Source organism: Lytechinus variegatus, chromosome 1, assembly GCF_018143015.1.
Source record: "Lytechinus variegatus isolate NC3 chromosome 1, Lvar_3.0, whole genome shotgun sequence".
In the NCBI taxonomy this organism is placed as follows: Eukaryota; Metazoa; Echinodermata; class Echinoidea; order Temnopleuroida; family Toxopneustidae; genus Lytechinus; species Lytechinus variegatus.
The window spans coordinates 24,489,855-24,502,788 of NC_054740.1; the positions used below are offsets into that span (position 1 = coordinate 24,489,855).

At 37.2% G+C, this 12,934-nt stretch overlaps 1 protein-coding gene across 1 annotated transcript in view; it reads right to left on the minus strand.

Moving 5' to 3' along the window:
* The window catches only part of LOC121409768 (E3 ubiquitin-protein ligase CHFR-like), a 38,661-nt gene that overhangs the window by 11,410 nt on the left and 14,317 nt on the right, over positions 1 to 12,934 (minus strand). The window contains exons 5-14 of the mRNA XM_041601667.1: positions 12,599 to 12,682; positions 11,665 to 11,741; positions 9,877 to 9,961; positions 6,704 to 6,938; positions 6,141 to 6,216; positions 5,647 to 5,725; positions 5,260 to 5,324; positions 3,923 to 4,041; positions 2,973 to 3,076; positions 734 to 964 (exon numbers count right to left, since the gene is read on the minus strand). Of these exons, the coding sequence (XP_041457601.1) occupies positions 734 to 964; positions 2,973 to 3,076; positions 3,923 to 4,041; positions 5,260 to 5,324; positions 5,647 to 5,725; positions 6,141 to 6,216; positions 6,704 to 6,938; positions 9,877 to 9,961; positions 11,665 to 11,741; positions 12,599 to 12,682 (1,155 nt within the window). The remainder of the gene's footprint in view (positions 1 to 733; positions 965 to 2,972; positions 3,077 to 3,922; positions 4,042 to 5,259; positions 5,325 to 5,646; positions 5,726 to 6,140; positions 6,217 to 6,703; positions 6,939 to 9,876; positions 9,962 to 11,664; positions 11,742 to 12,598; positions 12,683 to 12,934) is intronic.

Here is a 12,934-nt window from a genome sequence, read left to right on the forward strand (position 1 = left end):
TACATGTACATGCCCACTGTCAAATTTTGAAGTTGTAAATTTGAATAAATGACAAGATTAAAGAGTTTCTTTGACATCCTTGTGGACATTTCTTTTTGGAGTGTCTCGGTGTAGTGGTTCAGTCACTTGACCAAGGGTCGAATCCCACCCGACGCTAATGTCCTCTGGGAAGGCACTTATCAACGTTTGTCACTCTCCATCCAAGTGTTAAATGGGTCCCAGGATGGATGTGAACGTTGACCAATGTGATTAGATTGGCACGTGCGCACCGATAAATGGTTGCCTGGCCAGGATACTCCCCAGAGAGTGGGAATGGTACACTTAATGTGTGAAACAGTGATGGATCTTATGACTAGGGTAATAATGATAGTGTAAAGCACTCAGAAACCCAAGAATAAAGCCTTATATAAATGTTACTATTACTATTATTATCATAATTAATGTGCACTATTGGAAGTTTCAATGGAAATGCACAGTGTGACATCTCAAGCTTGAGTGAACTCCGAACTTCAAATGTATTTCTCTTTATTTTTTTTTTTGAACTCGCACCAATATTCTTCTGCCTTCAATCAAGTACTTGTCAGGATTATAGTTGATTAATTTTGACGATATGATATATCGTTTTAAAGCATAAGATGTGCCATTCTCAAGCTCAAAATTCATTTTGGGCAACTTATTGATGGTTTTGGGGTGGGTGGTCACAAATAACAAAAGATAAGGCCAATATGCTCACATATCTGTGGGGGAATATCTGGTGCTCTGGTTCTGTTTGGCATAGGCTGTAGGCAGCACGTGCAGGCTACGTGTTGTAAGGCATCAAGATTGCACTGAAATGGTGGAGGGGTTGGCATGGGGACAGGTACGCCTCCAACAGCTATTCGGACTCTCTTGGACGGAGATGAAGACGTGGCTGAAGAGGTGGAGGGAACAGCAGCATCTCCTGAAGACGTGGAAGGAGCATTCCCTAGAGATCAAATAAACACATAAATAATATTAACCCTAATTCTCGGGGGGGGGGGAGGCATAATGCCTCCCCCCCCTCAACAATTTTCCCGATATATCTGCTGCCCAAACTGTTTTGATCTCGCTTCTCACTGACTTGAATTAATTTTGCCTCATTTATGATCAGATTTAAGTCTGGAACGATTTCCATCGAAAAATCAATAAAAAAAAAGTAAAAAAACAAAGAAATACAAAAGAAATAAAAAAAATAAAATACACAAGAAATCGGTCTTGGTACCAGAATTTTTTTTTCATTCACAATTGTTAGGAATGCTATAAAGAATGTTTTCACCAAAAAATAGCATTCTAGGAGCTTTATTTAGATAATCAGAGCAAAAAGTATGATTTCATGAATAAATAAGCAAATTAATTCATATAAAATAAACAAGGCAAAGCAATTTCGTGTCTCGCCTACTTATGAAAATAACCAGAAATATCATGATTTGTGAGGGCACGCAAGAGGATTATATCGAAACTTCATTGTGAAATGACTGGGATGGAATAACACTTGTCATAAGAGCCTTGCACGTAAACTTTAATGTTGACTTGAAAATGACCTTTGACCTTACAATGTAACATGCAGGTCACCTAAGTACATCTCCCATCCAAGTTTGGTTGAAAAGCGACTTACGGTTGCGGAGTTAAGAGTCTTGCATTCAAACTTTAACATTGACCTGAAAATGACCTTTGACCTTATCATGTGTCCTCCCACTGCAGCATAACATGCATGTCCCCCAAGTCCATCTACCATCCAAGTTTGGTTGAAAAACGACATACGGTTGCGGAGTTAGGTGTCATAAGAGAGTCTTGCATGTAAACTTTAATGTTGACCTGAAAATGACCTTTGACCTTACCATATGACCTCAGACTGCAGCATAACATGCAGGTCCCCCAAGTCCATCTACCATCCAAGTTTGGTTGAAAAGCGACTTACGGTTGCGGAGTTAAAGTCTTGCATGTAAACTTAAACGTTGACCTGAAAATTACCTTTGACCTTATCATGTGACCTCCGACTGCAGCATAACATGCACGTCCCCCAAGTCCATCTACCATCCCAGTTTGGTTGAAAAGCGACATACGGTTGCAGAGTTAGGTGTCATAAGAGAGTCTTTAACGTTGACCTGAAAATGACCTTTGACCTTACCATATGTCCTCAGACTAAAGGGGGGCCATAATGCCCCGCCCCAACTGGGAATGACAATAATCAAAATACTGTGGGAGATTTAGGGTTAAGATGCAATGGAACAATACAAACATGCATTACTTGATGAAATATGCAATGAAATATACAAGATACAAAGTGCATTGTATCCTTTCATTCCTTTTTTTCATATAGACAAACAAGATTCAACATTGTTTTGTTATGGATTCATAAGCAAGTGTCAATATTGATGATGCTGATTGAAATATGTTGTTGATGATAATTCCATTTATTCAATTTAATTTTTTAAAAAGATGTTCCCTTTCAAGAGTTACTAGAATGAGCATGTGATGTGTCATTAATAAAGGTGAAATCAACCAATAAATACATTATCTTATAAAATTACACATGAATGGAGACTTGAAATCTAACCATCACTTCTACAGGATGCAAACATGATGCCATCTGAGATCTTGTAATATGATGATCAGTGTGGCAGTGTTTTAACCTGCATACATGTACATGTATTGCTATGTGCGCCAAAAGCAGAAATGCGCAGCCTAACTCTGCCTAGAATCCAACAGAATATTTGGTTGCAATCACACTTTTGCGCATGACCTTGTCGCAGATCGTTACGACAGGAGTTGAAAGAAAGCGAAGCAATGGAAGATTCACCTTCGCTCAGACAAATTTTCAATGCATTCTGTTGCGGAAGTTTGAGAGAAAAAAGTACAGTCGGACCGACCGTATGGCCTCTGCATTAGCTTGTTTCAATACATTGTGTTGCCTTTAGCTGTAATTTGAGTGTTAGGAAAGCTTCCATACAAACCTGGCACCGCAGCAGTGCTTGTTGATGGATCCAGAGAGGTTTGAAGGGACATGACAGCATCTCTGTCCAATGGCTGTACATAGTGGGGACACTGTCTACAGGCACTGGAATAAAGTTTATAATGTTTGAACTATGCATGTTATTTATATCCTGGCCAATGTTTGAAATGTTTGCATCATGTAATTATGAACTAATATGTAGATTTTTTTTTTTTTTCTTAGCCTGGAAAGCTACCCAACTCCAAATTCATCTCCATTTACATATTTTCTACTCAACTAATCTGGCACAAGGGTTTCATTTACACATCCAGATAATTAGTTCTTCATTAAGGGAGATTCTGCCTTAGATCTCATCTTACCAAACCTGACATCTATATACACGTGGCATTACGATTTCAATGAAAAGAAAAAGAGCATTAAATGGATGTTAGGAAATATATTCAATCAACGGCCAACTTTTATAACTGAAAGATCACTTTAAATCCATAACAAATTGTTTTATACTACTACATGTAGTTGCAAGAAACAGGTCAGTAACCGATTGTAAATTTGCATATTAATCGCAAGGCTGTCGAGACATAAAATTTATTCGGAGAACCCGAATATATATCTAACATACCTGCCAATATTGCAAGTCCAAAAATAGGGACATAGGATCATTTGGGTGAAAAGTTATTGTTTTCTTTCTCCCATAACATGGACTGTCCCTATGAAATAAGGACAGTGCAAAGTGCATCATAGGATTTATAAAAAAAAATTAGGAATATGGACAAAGCAAGCATTCCCACCCAATCCTAAGAACAAATACTCACACAAATAGGGGCATACATGTACGATCATTTTGGGTAACACGTTACTGCTTTCTTCCCCCCCCCCCTCAAAATAGGGTCTGCCCCTATGAAATCAGGACATTTGCCAAGTATGTTATAAGATAGCTAAAGAGCTACGTACGGTGGTGGTGGTGGAACATATTCCTCCTCCTCTTCTTCCTCCTCCTCATAATCCTCCTCATCATCAGGATCATAATCACCTTCTTCATCCTCATCGTACATGGGGTCATAGTCAAATGTCTGCAATAGTACACAAAAATGCATGCCATAAGAATTCCAAGTGTCATCTTACGTTCCGAAATCACAACAGTGTAGTGGTCGTTATTTTTTTCACCCATAACATTCACATTTTGCATGAAAACAGACTCAATTCTGCAACTCAAAGAGAAAGCACTCCACATCTGTTCCCACTCGCAATTTTTAGCACATACTGATCCTATTTTTCGGAACCTTAAAGACTCAGGACATTCATACTTTCCAAACTGCCATTTACAAGTACAGTATAAGTTCTCAAAATATTCAATACCTACACCCTTTCAATATATTTTTGTATACAACAGCAACATTCATTCATATCCTACATGCCACTCATCCAACATCCACCTCACCATCCCGAAAAAAATATTAGCACACAAAACAATCAGACATCATGCCTCAGACGTCTGGAATGATTTGCCCAATGATATTAAACTCACTGAATCTATCTTTCTTTCAAATCTTTGTAGAAAAATATCTTTTATTGAAGTATTCTTAAATATCACACATGCACATAAAGCCACTTGTACACACTTCATTTCTACATTTTTTATCTTTCTCCTTTTCTGATGATTTAAGATGTCAGATTTTTCTTCCAGGCCTATGGAATATAATTGGTTTCCATGTAGCCCTTCCTTTTTGGCTACTATTACTCAAGCATTTATAAATATAGTTTGCCACTGCATTTGTTTTTCACTACTTTTTCTTATCCTTTAATTGTATTCATGTGTAAATTTTGTTATGACACTGTTATAAATTTGTCACATTGTACTTTAATGCCATACTACGATTACGTCTATGTATTGTAAATTCATTTTGACTTTACAATAAATGCAGAAACTCCTGCAAAAATTTTCAAATAGCCCTTCAAGCACTTACTTTACAAATTTTGTAATTGGATATTCGAAACCTACGAGCAAAGATTATATTCTGAAATTTTCAGCCTATTCCATGCTTGAAAAGGGGTTTTATATTAAAAAACAAAAATACTTTGATATTTTGATCAGGCAATCAATCCAAACACAATACATTAAAAAGCAGTGGTATGTGGTTGCTATCTAGATTCTTTCCCTTCAATAAAATATGAATGTGCCTATCAATCAAAAGACCTACATGTACTACAGAATTTGAAAATTGAGAGTGATTAACAAAAATAATTCTTTGGCAGTCTGTTAATTTACTGTAAGAAGGAATATTTTTTACCTTATTAAATGGAATACTGCAACGGGCATCCATTTCTTCCAAGTCTTCTTTTGTCCTCTTTTTGTCTGCAAGTCATGCAAAACAAATATTCAATTCAATTCAATTTGATTCACAGTTATTTCACAATGCAATAAAAATACATGACGGCTTTGGACATTCTTTAATACATGCCATCTATTAAACAAAATTTGTGCAGGAAATCTGCATAAACCATGGTTTCAACCAACGTTTTTCAAAACCACCTTTGTGAATTCTTGCCAGAGTTTACAAGTCAATTCATTATGACATAATCTTCAGTGAATCTTACATTGACATGTCATTTCCTGTCCATTGGAAACAGAGGAAAGGATTTAAAATGATGATCAAAGAAACTCTTTTCAATCTTACCTGGATTTTGCTTGAGATAGGCATCCACTAGGCTGTTAACAATGTAATTATGGCCTATGCGCTTAACATGTTTTCGGCACTGCAAGATAAAATATACACAAAATCATATAACACAGTTTTATATCTATTGAATATGAAAAAAACAGCGCTAAACATGCTGATCATCATCATCATGATCACCATCATCATCAACACCATGATGATTATCATCATGATCATCAATATCATCACTATCTTCATCATCATCCTTATTATCATCATCATCATCACCATCATCATCAATATCACCATCACAATCTCCATCACCACCACCATCATCATCATCACCATCATCATTGCCACCACCACCATTATCATCACCATCATCATTATCATCATCACCATCATTATCATTATCACCACCATCACAACCATCATCATCATCATCCCCATCATCATCATCATTATCATCATCAACATCATTATCATCATCATCATCATCATTGCATACTCACTTGAGGACATCTCTTCGAGTGTTTCATCCATCCCGATATACATGCAGCACAAAAGCTATGCATACAAGGTTGAAGGCTGTACCACAAAATGGAAAAAGAAAAGATGCATGTATGAGAGCTAGATAACATTCGGCGAAATAATCTATTATGTTAAATACCATGGAAAGCATTGATTTTGACTGGTTCCAGAGGCCAACTATGGTCCTTGTCATAATTTTTCAATTATAGAAAAAGTAAGTTTTTACCCCAGTTCCCGACGTGAAATCTTTAGTGATATTCCATACACTCTTCATGTTGTATATGGAAAAAATCATTGCAAAAAAACATAGATGGCTAAATATAATTATGCAAATAGATTGGATGGATGGATGGATGGATAGATAGATAGAAAGATGGATAGATAGGTAGATAAACATATAGGACGACATTGATCATTTGATGGATAGCCTGATAAATAGACAAAGAAAAGCTGATGGAGATAATAATATCAGGGCAGCAGGAGAATAAAATAAACGAAAACACGGACCACAAAATGACAGACATATAGTCAAATCTTTAAATACCTGATACACTTATGCAGTATATCTTGGCAGATGCTGCATATAAGGGTCTCAAGGATGTCATCTGATTCTTCTTCCTCCTCCTTTGGAGATTTTACCCCTTCTTTTTTCTTCTTCTCAGTATCCCCATCTCCCTTTTCAGAGGCAGCAGCCTTATCAGTATCTTCTATTGCGTTGGAAGATTCAACTGCAACGGATGAAGCTGCTTCTCCTGCTAGCTTTTCTGCAGGATCTTCAGCTACGAGTATTTGAATGACAATATTGCAATCGACTATCAGAATGTTCAACGTTTTAAAGGTAATTCCACCAGGGAATTCAAGAGGGCGCTTCTGGACGGTATTGCAACTTGTTGCACTCACCGCCATCTTCATTACGAAGATCATTGCCGTCATCTGCATGCAGCTGTCAATCATCAGCCAGTCGTGCAGCACTTGCACTGTACACATACGCTGCGCTGCTTTCAACTACATTGGCGCTGGTTCAAACATCTGCCGATGTCATTTCTCACAGAAGCAAGAGGCGGAGCCAACCTGCCAGGATCTTCGAAAAGCAGCTTATAGCATGCGCAAACAGAGAATTGTCAAGAGCAGTAGAATTCAGGACAGGTGCATGTAAGTATCGTGTAACATTGGTGTCAATGGGCAGCTGGCGCCATCTGCAGCGCGTACGAATGTCCAACAATATCCTCTTGACTTCCTGGGATAGATTACCTTTAAAGAAATAGAACCCAGATGTCAGCAATACCACTTCTTTATAGGTAAGACCAGTGAATCTCAGCAGCAAATCTGGCCAGGTAAGATACAGTAACATTTTCCACGCCAAATTGTTATTGCACAATGGTGGGTAAATCCAAAGTAGTATGTCTCATCCAGCTACATGGAGATCCGCCACTCGGGAACATTTGTTAAGGAGTAGATGACCATCCGAGCCCCGTCTTACAAAGAGTTATGATCGATTCGATCAATCTGAAATATATTGAAATCCATCATTGTCATAATTTTTTCAATGGAAATTTGCTTAATATCCATTGAAAACAAAGAGAAGCATACTGATTTGTCCAAGAAACAGTGAATGCATGAATATACGTCATTTCTAGAAATATTTTGCCCTAACACATAATTATGTTAGATGTTGATGTTAGTGGCTTTCCATATTTGTGATTGATCAGATCAATCGCAACTCTTTGTAAGACAGGACCCTGCATTACCAGGGTCCCCACAGAAATTTGAAAACAGATTTCCATGACTAAATTGCAGCTTTCCATGACGTCCTTTCGGGCACGGTTTCCAAAATCAGACACACATTATGATGGCCTCCACTTCCCTTTACAGCCATCCATTCCACCCACTATCTTACTCATGACATGTACATGTAATATCATTTATATGGGCCGTTTCTGACCAGGATACCATGAGAGTTGCGAGACACGACTAACTGGAAAGCTGTAAATGCAATTCCATGACTTTTCCATGACTTTTAACAAATTTTCCCAATTTCCAGACTTCCCTGACTTTCCATGACAGCAAATTTTTCCAGGATTTTCCATGAATGCGGGAATCCCGATTACATGTAAATCCCCCCTCCCCATTTACATAGCACGATGTCACATATCTAGGCGGGTGTTTAAAACAGGCAACCAGTCATGGAATAATAATATAACTATCAAGTAACCAGGGACAACAACCAATTGCTATAGGAAATTCACAACATTACTGAAATCACAACCCTCTAAATAAAAGGCACGCATATAAACCAAGAACTTTTGGGCAAAAGTGAAATTACAAGTTTAACTAGATATTCATATCTGCAACAAGTGGAATGCCTCTGGCCGTCTCACCTGCATCACGCGGTTCAATATAGCAGCAATGCTGACTTTGAATACTACTCTAACTTGCACAAGATGTTCAGTGATACATGGTTACTCTTATGTCCACTTTTTATGAACTAGACCAATAAACTTACAGAGATATGATGGTTATTCACCAAAAAACCCCAACATGGCCAAAGTTCATTGACCTTACATGACCTTTGACCATGATCATGTGACCTGAAACTCAAACAGGATATTCAGTGATACTTGATTACTCTTATGTACAAGTTTCATGAATCAGATCCATAAACTTTCAAAGTTATGATGGTAATTCAACAGATACACCCAATTCGGCCAAAGTTCATTGACCTTTGACCTTGGTCATGTAACCTGAAACGTGCACAGGATGTTCAGTGATACTTGATTACTCTAATGTCCAAGTTTAATGAACTAGCCCAATAAACTTCCAAAGTTATGATGGTAATTCAACAGATACCCCCGATTCGGCCAAAGTTCATTGACCCTAATGACCTTTGACCTTAATCATGAGACCTGAAACTTGCACAAAATTTTCAGTGATGCTTGATTACTATTATGTCCAAGTTTCATGAATCAGATCCATAAACTTTCAAAGTTATGATGGGAATTCAACAGATATCCCCAATTCGGCCAAAGTTCATTGACCCTAAATGACCTTTGACCTTGGTCATGTGACGTGAAACTCATGCAGGATGTTCAGTGATACTTGATTAACCTTATGTCCAAGTTTCATGAACTAGGTCCATTTATTTTCTAAGTTATGATGACATTTCAAAAACTTAACCACAGGTTAAGATTTCGATGTTGATTCCTCCAACATGGTCTAAGTTCATTGACCCTAAATGACCTTTGACCTTGGTCATGTGACATGAAACTCTAATAGGATGTTCAGTAATACTTGATTAACCTTATGGCCAAGTTTCATGAACTAGGTCCATATACTTTCTAAGTTATGATGTCATTTCAAAAACTTAACCTCAGGTTAAGATTTGATGTTGACGCCGCCGCCGCCGCCGCCGTCGCCGCCGCCGTCGGAAAAGCGGCGCCTATAGTCTCACTTTGCTTCGCAGGTGAGACAAAAACCCAGGGGGGGGGGTTTCAAAAGCTGCTGATAAGTTACGCAAGACTTTACACACAGTTGGTGATCCTTTCTTGCGGTATACTATGTAACAGTGTAGAGCTGACTTAGCAACTCAGATCATGTTCTAGTTATTCTTTAAAAATTCATAAACAGTTTCATGAAACACCATCCTGAATTCTTCCACTTAGATTGCATTCAGGAACAAGAACATAGCTACTAAAATCAATACAGTTCAATGAAACCTACATGGAATTTTATCATCCTTGTTTATATCTTCCTCTCCTTCTGCTTCAAGCCTTTTAGCAGCAGGCTTACTTCCATCATCAGAATCCTTCATGAGAAAAAATATGTAGAAACTGTGGTAGGCTCCTTGAATTAACAGTGCGCCCCATAGCAATAAAATATAGTCAGTTGTGTCTTTAACAAGACAAAATGGAGTGGAAATATTTGCACTGAAATAAAATTGGCTTTTGGTCAATACACATACATGGAAACGGTATGGTGTAGTGCCCGACTCTCGCCTTGATCAACCCAGGTAAGGTGAATGGGTAGCCAATAGGGTGCATTCTTTGTTTTAGCCACTACGGCAGCTCAGCTACAGGCAGGTTAATCATAAAATTCAAAGTTGTAAGCACAGTAGAATTAATTTAGTAGGTGCAATATTTCATGGACCTGCATACATTGTATGAAACTGGTCATAACTTATGTATGAAAAGTTCAACCCATCTAATTAATAAAGACACCAGATTTTGTGGGTTAGCCCATCATCTGTCAATTCTGAGCTTTAACGCTAAGAAGACTGGGGAGAGGGCTGATTCAACCCCCATCAACCCCCATCAACATTTTTCGCGATAAATCTGCTGCTCAAAATTTTTTTTCACTGTGTCGCTCGCTGACTTTTACTTTCAGGTCTCCCGCAGCTTTTGAGACCAAAATTAAGACCCCCGGGTAAGCAATTTTGAAATTACGCAACATTTTGTAAGTTCATGCAGACCCAAAATCGTGTATGTATGTACTTCTTTGGGTTTTTCATTGCTTTTAAATGGATATTGCAGGGGACTTTCATTTTGACCATGAATAAGATACATTTATGAATTATGGCAAAAAACATTATTTGTATTTGATTTGTATGCAAAATCATACTCTTTGTTCCAACTCCCTAAATAAAGCTCTAAATGTCCCTTTTTCTGGTGTAGAAACTTTTTGTAGGGTTCTTAGAAAATGTATATAAAAAGAAATTACGATATCAGATCAATTTCTTATGTATCATCCTGTTTTATGCAATCTGTTTTCCGACCTCTGGTTTTTCAGTGTGTTTTCAATGAACTTTTTCAGGGAATCTTTTGGGATCATAAACAGCCTAAAATAAGTCCATTTAGACCAACATAACAACAAAATTATTGATACACTGTACATTTATGATTTTTGGTTGAAAACACAATTGCTTTGACTTTGTACACAAAGTCATGTTTTTGAGCAATTTTGAGTCTGACATGCACTTACAAAATGTTACGTAATTTCTGAACTACGTACTTGGGCATCGCAAATTTGGTCTCAAATGATGCAAAAGATTTTAATGTAAAAAATCAGACAGCTGCGCAGTCAAAAACATTTGTTCAGCAAAATATTGCGCTAATTGTTGATTGAGTTGAAAATTGTAGACAGAAATGCAGAATCGTACAAACACTTGTCGATTAGGTTAAAAATGTACCCTAAAAAATATAAGAAAGAAAAACAATTTTTTAAATGGTGATATAGACTGTTCAATTATTATTGGATTTGCATCTTTCCTTTGATGATAATACGTTTGAACAATAATAATTACATTTCTGCAACTGCGAAAGAGTGGCATGTTAAATCACATCACTACCGTAATCAATTTGGTATCAATTGCTACCTACTTTTTACAATATATAATCTTTTTCAGGAACAATAACTATCAGATTTTTATACACCAAAATTGTAAGCCTTAATGAAATGGACTTTTATAATCCTTCAAAAAATACAGAATATATAAATTTTTGCACTGCATACCTCATCTTTTTTCCTCTTCCTGGAAGCCCCTTCTTCATCTTCTTTGTATTCGAACACATAATCTTCTGTATTTTCATCTGAACAATAAAAAAAGTCAAGAGACAATCTTAAAACCCCACCTTACAGTAATTTACACTCAAACCTGTCTATAGAGGGAACCAGAAAACTGGTTACTGGAGGTTGGTGACCTTTATAGTCAGGTTCTATCAAACATACATATATTTCTTTTGAATGGAAGACAATCTTGGTGGCTACTATGGTGGCTACTTTCGAATGGAAGACAATTTGCAACTATAGAGAGGTACTGTACATGTAGCCACTCAGAGAGGTGTGAGCACCGTTATATTTTAAAGGAGAATCCAGTCATGGCCATAAAATGTTGTGTTGGAAAAGAGGAAAATACATTACAGAGAATGGGGAAACTTTGAAAGAAATCGGACAAGCAATAGAAAGTTATACATGTAGCTGCTTTAGATTTGAGATCACTAAGACTATGTACATGTAGATTTCAAATTGGCAACTCGGTAAGTAAATTATGACAAAGGGCAAGGACAACTTTCCCATAGGCCAATAATAATCAGGGATTTGTGGTTTTCTCCTAAGTACCAATTCATCTGGGGCAGTATAAACATAAGCCAGGTAGTATATTGTTTTATGTCCTAATGAAAGAATGAAGTGGTTCTGCCTCTGGACAATGAAACAGAGGGTCGTGGGTTTGAATTCAAGCCACGTTTAATATTTGTCAGCAAGAAATTGATCACATTGTGCTACACTGAACCCAGGTAAAATGAATAGGTACCTTGCAGGATTAATTCCTTGATGCACAAAAAGGGTTAATAATGCATAATCGAATACACAACTCCACGTAGACCTGTAATCATACAGACTGTATGTTATCAAAATTGTTTTCAATGAGATACATGCAAAAGAATACCTGGGTCATCCATTTCTTGTGTCTGATCCAGCCGTTCTTGCTCAGCCTCCAGCATTGCAACGTCTTCATATCGGTAAACAATATCTAAGAAATAAATCAATAGAACAATAGAGTGTTTAAGGTTATTAATGATCATGAGCTAAATTGTACGAGTTTTATTTAAATGCAACATCAAACATCGAATGCAAGTTGAAGTCCAACCAATGAGAGGCAGGTACTCAGGACTATTTGTGTTTGCTTTCTTATTTTACAAATAAAGTGTTTACCTTGCTTTGTAATATTCCCTTTGTGATCTCCATATTAAAGTTGTATCTACTTGATCCCAACAATTTAACA